Source organism: Antennarius striatus, chromosome 5 (assembly GCF_040054535.1).
Source record: "Antennarius striatus isolate MH-2024 chromosome 5, ASM4005453v1, whole genome shotgun sequence".
NCBI classification, from domain to species: Eukaryota; Metazoa; Chordata; class Actinopteri; order Lophiiformes; family Antennariidae; genus Antennarius; species Antennarius striatus.
Genome location: NC_090780.1, coordinates 16,484,548 through 16,495,642, shown reverse-complemented (window position 1 = coordinate 16,495,642; position 11,095 = coordinate 16,484,548). Strand labels below are relative to the sequence as shown.

General features: G+C 39.8%; 2 protein-coding genes across 2 annotated transcripts; both read left to right on the top strand.

Moving 5' to 3' along the window:
- Nucleotides 1-253: 253 nt before the first annotated feature.
- prelp (proline/arginine-rich end leucine-rich repeat protein) lies at nucleotides 254-6,780 on the top strand. Its single transcript, XM_068315139.1, has 7 exons — nucleotides 254-390; nucleotides 4,008-4,443; nucleotides 4,529-4,714; nucleotides 4,799-4,956; nucleotides 5,077-5,273; nucleotides 5,838-5,913; nucleotides 6,047-6,780. Exons 2-7 carry the CDS (start codon nucleotides 4,012-4,014, stop codon nucleotides 6,135-6,137), a joined length of 1,140 nt encoding a protein of 379 aa, XP_068171240.1. The 5' UTR covers nucleotides 254-390; nucleotides 4,008-4,011; the 3' UTR covers nucleotides 6,138-6,780.
- Nucleotides 6,781-8,397: 1,617 nt separating this feature from the next.
- On the top strand, nucleotides 8,398-9,712 carry il19l (interleukin 19 like). Its single transcript, XM_068316200.1, has 5 exons — nucleotides 8,398-8,553; nucleotides 8,665-8,727; nucleotides 8,836-8,988; nucleotides 9,073-9,135; nucleotides 9,282-9,712. Exons 1-5 carry the CDS (start codon nucleotides 8,398-8,400, stop codon nucleotides 9,372-9,374), a joined length of 528 nt encoding a protein of 175 aa, XP_068172301.1. The 3' UTR covers nucleotides 9,375-9,712.
- Nucleotides 9,713-11,095: the final 1,383 nt, after the last annotated feature.

Genomic DNA, 11,095 nt, shown 5'->3' with positions numbered 1-11,095 from the left:
GTACGTACTCTTTTCTGGAATAAAGACTCTTATGCTGCAACGGAATAAAACAATAACAAATGATGACACGGGTATCACACATAAAAGTGGCTGCAGTCCTCAAGGGGGGGGGGGGTAGATTAAACTTCAGGGGCCTTCAGCCGGGTGGCGGGGTAGAAAGGACTGCTGTGACCTTCAGAGGGAAAAGAGCCAGGGAACAAACCCAACAGGCAGGCTTGTCCACCGAAATGGAGAAAAAAGAGGGAGCAAGAAAGAGGGAGGGGAGAGTTAAGAACGGAGGGAGACAGAGGAAAAGAGAGAGAGAGAGAGAAGTGGAAGAGGGAGGCAAACAGTGAGAGGCAGAAAGAGGACAAGACACAACTTGTGACTTGACAAAACAGGCAGAGGAAGGTAAGAAACGTTAATTGTTGCATCCCAGAGTGCTGGATGAGACGGGACAGGAGTGTGTTTGAAACAGAGAGGGACAGAGAGAGTAGTGTGTGTGTGTGTGTGTGTGTGTGTGTGTGTGTGTGTGTGTGTGTGTGTGTGTGTGTACAGATCCTGGTACAGCTGAACCATATTGGTGCGTTTCTATAGAAACGCAGTGCCATACACAGAGGTACTCTGTCCTCCAGGCGAGTGTCACATGACTCGACAGATTTTTCCTCCACTCGTGCACGCTCACCTTGATTTGATTTCAGCTTTCACCATCAGTGGTGATGACAGCAGCAGCACAGTTAGGATGTAAAACGAGAAGTTTTCATTGCGCTTGTGAGATCACTTTGAAGAATCTTCACTTTTGCGGCTCATCTGATGAACCCACAGACCATTTCAAGGCATTGCAATACACCACGGTTGTATCTGCAGTGAATCTGTATTGCATGAGGAATAAGCTTTGAAATCCCTTATGTCCAGTACAAGGAGAATTTAAAATGAGATCTAGGATGGTCAGGACCAATCAGAATCGTTTTACTTCAGATTATTAACATAGCATTGATTTTTACCTTCTAACTCCTTTGCTGCACATCCAGATTGCAGGGCTGCTTTGCCCTCATGAGGTTTTGGTGATCTATAAAAATAGTAATAACAGTGTGAATCGCTACTGGTGATGAGTATTTCAGATACTTCTCACTATATCATGGTCATTATAGTATAAACTGACTCCTTTTGAGTATATTTTGAAGTTTTCATTCGCTTGTATCTTAGTGTGGGATACTCGAATGTGAGACGTTAAAAACAAAGAGCTCGCTGTGACTAACCAGCATGAATTTGCACTTAGTCACATTAATCTACTGTGCATGACGTGGCTTCTGCTGAAGGCTTTGAGTAGTAACAGGTTTTTCAGTGTAAGAAAGGACTTGACAGCCAATAAATAGTCTGGATATTCAATTCTGATGTCAAACAAAAACATTAATAGCTTGTCTGAGAGCTATGCCCTGTCTAAAGATAAGTAAAGATACTGAAGAGTGTAGGTCTTGCTTGCAGTTCAAAATATCTTGACACAAGAAAGTGAATTGTTTTAATGAGATGTTGACTGTTAAAAAAAACTGAAGACGGCAGGTTGAAAATACACCGCTGACCTCTGCACCAGAGGTTAAGTAACATCAATCAGTCCATCTAATAGTAGTTTTGGTGTTTTAGGCCACTCCACATGAGCTTTATAAGAAAATAAAAACTACATCTGCAGCTGCCTTAAGCTCAAGAGCTCCAGGTCACCTGCAACATGAATGTACAGGGACTATTGGGTTAGGATACAGTTCATGAAATACAGCTGATTGTAGATTGATAAACTGTTCAATGAGGTGGTTCAGGCTGTCCTAACCTGCAGAGATAAACCACAGGAATGACCCACTGCAAGAAATGATCAGATTTGTTTAGCAAATCCACAAATAAGAAAGCGATGAGTCAGCCCATTCTGACACTGAGTCTTGAGCTGTCTCCAGACCACGGGTTACGACACATGGAGGAAGAAGGAGGGTTGGTTCTGAATGAGGGGCTGGGAGGCTCTGGTAGCCAGAAGGGAACGGACAGGTGCCAGAGAACGCTGCAGATGTATGTTATACGTATCATTCATCTCTGCAATGGTGCTATTTATCTCCCTACATCTATTTTTAGTGGGTCTGAGACAGTCCCAGGTTTGTCACATATGATAGAATTGGACAGGACTTGGCTTGAGATCCACGAAGCACTATAAAAGGTGCACTTGAATAAATCATCCTCAGTGCATCTGTCCAGAAATCACAACCTGCACACCCTGGACAATCCACAGACTTTACTTTGAGCAGTTTTCATGGGAATGATGAATGGATGAGAGGCTGAGTGACTAAACTGAATAAACTTTGGAGCAGCTCACTAAAATGAGTACAGCACTTACAACCGGGTATGTGGATCTTCTTGAGTCTCCAGGTCATTTCTGGAAAAGAAAATGAGCGCTTCTTCTTTCCAAAGGAAAATGTGTGTTTTAGATTTTTGAGGAGAACCTCTACTTTTGAACCTAACAATAAAATCATGCATTTATCTCAACTTTCAACGTTTTCATATGTAGCATTGTTTGAAACATGCTGCCTCCATCAGCATCTGATTGGAATTTAGGCCTGTTTCCTTTGAGCCCCTCTGGGGTCAAAGAGCCTTACCCTTCCAGACTTGCGGCTTTCCCCTCCACAGCCCTCCCTCTGGGCCAGCGCTAGCTAACAAGAGAGCCTTTATTCCAGAATGTTGCCTGTCCTCTCTGTCCTAAGTACAAATTTCCTGTTTTACCCCTCCTGCTCTTGAAATTAATTGGATTAAAGAATGGCTACTCAATTTCTCACTCACTTTCTTTCATTTCTATTGCTCCAAATTTAAGGTGTAAAAAGATCCTAAATGTTATTTTGACATTATGACACTAATTCACAGAATATATTATCATTACTTTCTCACTTGGTTGCAGAAAAAGGCATGGAAAGGTTTTATAAAAACTTGGTTGAATCATACTGCTCTCATTGTGTACATAGAACACGATGCAGCCATAAAGAACAACGTCATCCACCATATTTCACAACTGATGTTGGAATACGTACAATAAAAGTTCATGCAGCAGAGGGCTGAAAGTATCAGTTTGCAGTTTTATAGTCTTAGCGCTGTCATGTTTTATATCCAAAAGACATATGCTTTATGTTTGTCTATACCATGACCTATTGGCCAGGGTCAATCCTTGGTAGTAACGGCGCCAGATATTTGTCATCAGTGGGGGTCAAAATGTGTGTGTGTTGGGAGGAATATGTCATGGATTACAGCGCTGTAAGTTCAGGTAGTAATTTATGGTCATGTCAGGTAGAAAATGTGTCAGATACATTTGGCAATGACATGAATATACTTTGATTTAATGAATTTATTTAAGGAAGATTTGTAGATTTAATACAGATAAATAGAACAAATGAACAAAAAGGATGAGTTAAAGCATATCTGTAACTTTCTTACTTTCATAAAACATAATATATAGTTCACACATAAGAAAAAAAATGACAACTTTTAATTAGTTTAAGGTTTTAAGGCAGACCCAACTCACAGAATGATCAAAAAAGAATGTCGTCACTCCTGGTGGGCCAAAAGGAACACATCAGTTTACCAGGAAAAGCACATCAATTTTATAATGAAAATATGAAAGGAATAACTCATCAGTAGCAGATGAAATATTTGTTTATGCTGAGGTTGCCCTTACAACAATGAGCAAGAACATTAGAGCCTTATTGAGGTCACACAGTCATCAAAATTACTGATCATTATTGATATTGGTTTAATTGGAGTGAAATTTCCAGTTTTCTGATATGTCCAACTACATTTCTGTCCAAATAAATTTGGACACAAACCACTTTTTCATTTCAAGTGAACCAACTACTGTAATTCGGGTTACAGGACAGGAGCTTGAGATTAAGCATCGCTTGATTTGGGTTTTTCTGACTCTGCTGTTTCAAGTTTTGGATGGTGACAGGCAATAATATTTTATATAGTAATATTGTTTACTGAACAACTGCTTTTATTTTGTGCAGGACCATGAAGGCTGGCTGGGGACTCATCTCTGCATTGGCCCTGTTCCTCCTGATGGGGGCAGTATTACCCCAGAGACTTCGGACAAAGAAGCCCACAAAGCGTCCAGCCACCACCAAAAAGCCTTCTGTTGGCAAGTCGGCTGCACCAGCACACCCAGAACCACAAGAGCCCACGGACTTCCCCCCACCCATCCTAGGCCCACCCTCCATGTTTCCAGACTGTCCCAGGGAGTGTCTCTGCTCCCCAAGTTATCCTAACTCCCTCAACTGTGAGAACCGGAACATCCGAGTGATCCCTGCAATCCCATTTAGAGCCCACTACCTGTACTTACAAAACAACTACATCTCAGAAGTGACAGCTGAGTCCTTCCTCAATGCCACCGAAGTCCGCTGGATCAACCTGGCAAATAATCGCATCCATCGAATAGACAAACAGGTGTGGAAGCTTCCTTGGTTTGTGTTCATGATTTGAAGACATTAAATCATCTGGAATCTGTGACTTGTTCCTATCTGTTATGCAGGTGTTTGAGAAGATCCCAGGACTGCTGTACCTCTATGCTCAGGGTAACCAGTTGAAAGAAATTCCAGCAGGTCTCCCAGCAACCCTAGAACAGCTCCGCCTCAGTAAGAATCGCATTTCTAAGATCCCTGCTGGTGTCTTCAACAAGATGGGGAACCTGACTCTGCTTGACCTGTATAACAACCAGGTAAAAACCAGTTTAAAGGTACATATGCATTTATACGTACACATTAATGCTTTCTTGGAACAAACACAATGACTTCTCTTTTAGCTGAGTGACAGTGACCTGACAGCAAACACATTTAAGGACCTGACAGGCCTCATCCAGCTCAACCTGGCTCGCAACATCTTGAGTAAGATGCCTGCTGGGGTACCTAGTGGCGTCATCCAACTTTTCCTGGACAGAAACAGTATAGATGGCATCCCAAAGCAAGTATAAAGAGCATGCGTAGTCATATAGCTGATGATCACACATGCATGAACGCATTATTTAGCGCCAGCTGGTTTTACATTTTTAATGATCCACTCATCTATTGTTCACTTGTCCAGAGACTACTTCAATGATTTCACTCACCTGTCGTTTGTGAGGCTGAATCGTAACCAGCTGAGTGATAAAGGAGTTCCCAAGGCTGTTTTCAATGTATCCACCCTGTTGGACTTGCAGCTGGCCCACAATCAGCTTTCCTCAGTACCTCTGTTCAACTCTCACCTTGAGCACCTGCACCTGAACCACAACAGCATTGAGAGTGAGTCCTCTTAGATTCAGTAGGCAGAAGTAGAAGAAGCAGAAGTATATTTACCGGAATAGATACGGCTACCTCTGCCATTTAGTAAGTGTCTCTTAGTAAAGTGAGTTTGATTTCCAGTGGTGCACCTCAGGGTTCTATCCTGGATCCTTTAATTACTTATATGTGCTTCCCTTAATTCATATTACTAGCAATTTTAAAATTTATTATTAATGGTTTCTGTGATTGATCATACTCACTTCAGAGTTGGAGGTGGCAAAAGATGCTGAGGTTTTTAATGACAGTACAGGATCAGGATCTGATCAGGATCACCCTGGTTCTTGTAAATTTATTATTATATATTATTATTATAATTTATTTTATTCTTGGTCTCTTGTGTGTTTGGTTCAAAATATACTGTCCTTTTTATTATGTTTTTAAAAATAAGACGATTAAAGATTACATTTAATAAATTGAGATTGAATGATCACGGATGGATGGACTATTAACGTAAGCAAGCTAAAATTGGTAGATTTTTGTGTTCATCTGCCTGTCTTCATTCAGGGTCATGTGTTTTCCTTCCAGGTATCAATGGTACCCTGATGTGTCCAATCGCTCTGGGTGTTGCATATAATGATGACAATCTGGTGCCAAGACTAAGGTACGTCACAAGGTTTTATTGTCTCTTGGCACTCAACATCACAGATGTACTAAGAAATTCCTTGACAGGAACAAGAACAGCATTCACCTGTAAGTCCCTTTGTGTATATCAAGGACCGACTTTGTCTCACCAGGTACCTGCGTTTGGATGGAAATCACCTGAGCCCACCCATTCCTCTGGATGTCATCATGTGCTTCAGACATCTGCGCTCCATTGTCTTATAGGAAAACTATGCCTGACTGCCTTGAGGGCTCACACAAATACACACACACCTTACGTGCGTATGCACACACACATACACACATATACACACCCACACACAAATTCATACAGTACAATCTGAAGTGAAACCAAAACATTGTCATCAAAGCACAAGGTATGTCCAACATACATACAAATCAAACAAAGTTTTAATGTCTTTTTGAAGTTTAAGTTCCACTGTTGATAGATTCAGGGGAATCAGAATACTGACAAACAAACAGTGGATATGTTGACATATAAGGATTGGTGTTTGTTATGATTTATTTTTGTTTCTTAATTTACAATGTAAAGGATACGAGTAAAGAAAACACAGGTACAAAGACAGACATGCTACAGATCCAGAGGGTAGTTATGTTCCATGGCGGATGAGCAGAGCTGCCATCAAGGACAACAAACAGAACTGTGGAGGACACCAGAAGGTCCCTTATAAAACATAACTACCATGTAGTTAAAACTGTCCCACATGTACCTGTGATTTTCAAGGTACTCCATGAAAAAATTTCATCTACTTCTTTTTCTTTTTTTTTTTTCTTCTGTATATTATTCTTCTGTATAAAGAAGCTATGTACAAATAATGGAAAATAAAAATTTTCTTCGATCATTTGATCAGGTTGATTCTGGGTTCCAAATCATTGTTTGGTTTAATTGTGGCTTAGTTTTGCCTGAAATAACAAATGTAATAAATGAAAAACTTAAATTTACAAAAACTACACCGTTGTGGTATGCTGAGGAAAGTCCTGACACATGGGGGGGGGGAACTAACTGCATCAGGAAACAAAAAAGCTGATAATAAGTTAGTGATAAACAGACGGTTCTTCAAATCAGCACTATTGAGAAGAAATGAATAAAATATGTCACGTGGAAAATTATTTATTTATTATCTTTTATAAGAAGATATGATACAAACATAATCGTGCAGTAATGCATGATTGTCACAAGAGCCTGGTCCTGTCTTGTGATGTAGTGCATAAAAACTTGTCCCATGAGCAAAAAGCTTTGGGATGCCCTCCAGTGGTGAGAAACAAGCATGAAGCATGACTGACCGGCGGGGCTGTGTGGTGCTGTCAGCTGTTTTAATTGCGGCCCTCGACGTGTGTGCTTCCGAGAGGGAACTTTGGAAAATTTTGCACTTCCTTTATTTGGAGCTCAAGTATTTTCCACTAGGCTGACTTCTTGTTTTTCCTTTCTTAAAATAATCTCAGCAGTCATCCAGCGTTAACCTGGCAAGACAAGCAGATGGGCAGGTCCTGTTGGGGATTCCAATCAGAACTCACCTGACAGGAATGATGTCATTACCTGTCAGAGTGTTCCCTGAGGAAAACTGCTCTTACAATGTGCGAACTTAGATTTATGTCTGGTATATAGCCATATATAGTCTGATATACTGTGTATTGCGATGAATCACAATATAAATATATGAAAAAACAGCTTCAGGGTGTTTTGGTTCTTTTTGTTTGTTTTTGTTGTTGTTGTTTTGGTGCGAAATATACAGCCTAAAAACAAAATTAGCCAAAGTCTGCAGTGATAAAAGCACGTGCAGTTGAATGGTGCATCATAATGAAGTAGGGAAGGAAATGATCATTCAGCATTGGTAGTGCCTCAGGTGTTTCTCTACAATGAGCTTACCTCCTTAATTTCCTTTTCTCTCAATGAGGTATTGAGACATCAGCTGGCAATTCCTCTTGTAACAAACTTCCTTATCCTGTAAAAAGTGTGAACAGGTAAATGTTTGGGTGTGTGTGTCTAACCTGTGCAATACCTGTTAAAAAAAAATCCCCTTCGTTCTCCTATAAGAGGAGACAGTGTGGGGACAGATCAGCACTTCATTCTCAGGACTCTTCCTCTGAATCGCACAAAAAGGTGAGTCTGACCAGCAGTGGTGTTGACTGGGGTTGTGGTAGTTGGTGATGGTGATGATGAAGTGCCCTTTGTTGTAGATTTGGAAACAAGATAGTCAGTGTGGGCAAAGATGTAAGCAAAGACTGCAACATTTTTAAGCTTTCTTTGTGTTCTCTTATTGAATGTATATGACATCTATAATCAAAATATCAAACATATTTTCTGATAGCATCTTAACTTTATCATTAATAATTGTGTTTTGGGGGATATTGCTAAGATCAATAATTAAAGGAGGTCTTAATTCAACCCTACTTACAAAAATTATTAATTAATTTTTAACGATTCAAATATTTCCACTAGCCTTCAGCCCATTCAACCGCAGTGATGAAGATGCTACTCACCCACTGTCTCTGCCTGATCACCCTGCTCAGTGGTCTGAATCAACTGGTGAACAGTCGACATCTGCCTCTGGACAACTGCAGCATCAATGTGCACACACAGGAGCTGCGTAGATATTTTTCAGTCGTTCGTTCAACCGTGGTGAGTTAAATTTATTAAAAACATGCATTACAATCTGAGAATATACCTGCTGCTTATACCACCTTGAATTGGGTGGAAATCTTAAAAACGTTTGTCGTCTTGCTATACCAGGTATCGGGAGACAGTGAGATTGAAGTGAAACTTCTAGACAAATCATTGCCTAAGAGTATTCAGGTGAGTTATATCTATCACACACACACACCTAAGAGCTATATGGATGGTACACAAGTGTGTAATATGTGTGTAGATCTCCTGTAATCTTGCTCTATGTGTCTCCATCAGGATGGTCAGATGTGCTGTTTCCTACGTCTTGTGCTCCGCTTCTACATTGAGAGAGTGTTCAACAACTACGCCTCTTCTCAGCCGCAGAATCAAAGCTGCACCAGCTCTCTGGCCAACGCTTTTGTGACCATCAGAAAGGATATACATAAATGTGTACGTTGGCTGTTCAGAGGCGAAACGTGCTTCAATTAAAGACAGGAATGAGCTATATTCATAAATGTGTTTTGTTCTATTCAGCACTGTACCTGCACAGAGGAAACCCAAAGGACAATCGACTCCCTGCATGCTGAGTTTATTAAGGTTTGTATAAAACACAAGACAACGTCCCACTCCATCCTACTCATTCTAACAATGCAAAGAAAACTTGAGAATACTTCTGCACAGTTATACTGACCTTTTAATTCCTCTTGTCTGTTTATATCCTCGTTCACTTTTACTCTGATCAGCTGGAAATCAGCCTGGCAGCACAGAAGGCAATGGGAGAACTGGACACTGTGCTGGATTGGATGGATGAGCTGGGCCAAAGCACACGCAAATGATCAAATGAACAACCAAAATCACTTTATTCGGAAGTTTTTGGAGTTATTTCTCCAGCCAACAATGATACACTTGAGTCAACAAACTTGATGGTTAGAAACATGTTAACTTGTGCATTTCTTTACTTGAATTACCTGACTTTGTCCACTCATGTGGACTCACATTTTTATTTAATGTTAATAACTGACATTAAAACGGGTGATCATATTTATGAAAAATATCTAGATGTTAAAGTTTTGTGTTATGTGTGAACATTTGTTGTATGGTTTTTATGAGCCTAGAGGAATGACCACCAGAGGGGCTGAAGAACACTTAAATTGTCCCCCCAGCAGAGCTTCACTCTGACAATGAGGAATATCAAATTATGCAGAAATGAAAAGCATATGTGCTGGAATTTAAGTAACTTATTTAAGAACTACTAATTTTATTGAGTGTATGTACATTGATACACATTTTTTAAGAATTATTGTTCAACTTTATATATGTATATACTGTATTTTTTTTAAATTTTTTGAGCTACTGTTGGTTTCTTATTGCAGGTTTCTTTGATACTATTTAAGGAATATGGTACTATTGTGTTTTACAGCTACATTATTTAGTGCAAGAGGATTATGTTTACCTTATCTCATTTTTAAAAGGTGCTCTGTTTCTTTTTAAATCAAAGCAATTAAAGTAAATGCACCGTCCACTGGTTCTCTTTTTCTCAGTTTCCGGCATCCATTATGACACCTATTACTGTATTTTGAAGAGTGTGATGCCTTTAAACAAAGTTCCATCACACTGAAGCTGAGTGAATTAAAAAATGTACAACATATTTTTTACCTAATTTAAGAAAACCCTTTCTTCACTTTAAAACTGATCATAGGGGGTGAGCTATGATCATTTCTAACATATAAAATTTAATTACGTACTCTTTTTAATCAGCTTCACACAGCTCCAGATGTCCAACTGCACTGTGCTTGAAATGTTTTACCCCAAACTGATCCGTAGTCCTGAATTTCTGCTGTCTGAAAGTTGCTGAAATGAGCTCTCTTTAAAAAGAAGTCTGTTTGTCTGGGATGGCCATTAAATGTTAGTGAGCTCCTTCTGTTAACCTTTCTACATTCTGCTGATGATGTGGTGCCCATGCGCCACATGCACGCAACTATGCACCACCTTGCATGTGCAATTATGTTCCAGCTCTGGTGCTTATACTTTTAGTAAATCTGTTACTATATTTCTCTATTATTTCCCATTATATAATTTATCATTTTTCTGAGGTAATCATGGCGCTACTTCCTCAGTCAGTCGAACGTAACTCCGTGGCCACATTGTGTAAACACGAGATCGAGCCCGACCAGTAAACATCACAGAAGATTTGTGGAGAAAAAAACAATGTGCTTTCAAATGGGAAAAAAATTAGTGGAGGAGACAACTGATGAGTATGGAGAGGGGAGAAACTCATCTGTGGGACTAGTAACGATATCTTTAATGGTACTATTCACTGCAGCTTTTCAAGAAACAGTGTTTCTGTACAATCATGTGGTTGAAACGTCATAGGCATCAGTTGTTATTGTCACACAAACAGGGAAACTCTGACACTACTGTGAAATATTTAAAAATAGTAACACAGATACGTGAAGAATAGCGTCTGCACCATAAGTCACACAATCACTCATAAAGTAGTCGTGCATTCAATACCCTATTTAGTTTGTGTAACAGAGAAAAGGTAATATCAGCTTGA

What these genes read in the sequence shown, in the direction of transcription:
- prelp (XM_068315139.1), top strand. Translation starts at nt 4,012, where the DNA reads ATGAAGGCTGGCTGGGGACTCATCTCTGCATTGGCCCTGTTCCTCCTG. An exon ending in TCCATCGAATAGACAAACAG is followed by an intron (nt 4,444 to 4,528) that starts GTGTGGAAGCTT and finishes TCTGTTATGCAG; the next exon opens with GTGTTTGAGAAGATCCCAGG. An exon ending in GAACCACAACAGCATTGAGA is followed by an intron (nt 5,274 to 5,837) that starts GTGAGTCCTCTT and finishes TTTTCCTTCCAG; the next exon opens with GTATCAATGGTACCCTGATG.
- il19l (XM_068316200.1), top strand. Translation starts at nt 8,398, where the DNA reads ATGAAGATGCTACTCACCCACTGTCTCTGCCTGATCACCCTGCTCAGT. An exon ending in CAGTCGTTCGTTCAACCGTG is followed by an intron (nt 8,554 to 8,664) that starts GTGAGTTAAATT and finishes TTGCTATACCAG; the next exon opens with GTATCGGGAGACAGTGAGAT. An exon ending in CATTGCCTAAGAGTATTCAG is followed by an intron (nt 8,728 to 8,835) that starts GTGAGTTATATC and finishes TGTCTCCATCAG; the next exon opens with GATGGTCAGATGTGCTGTTT.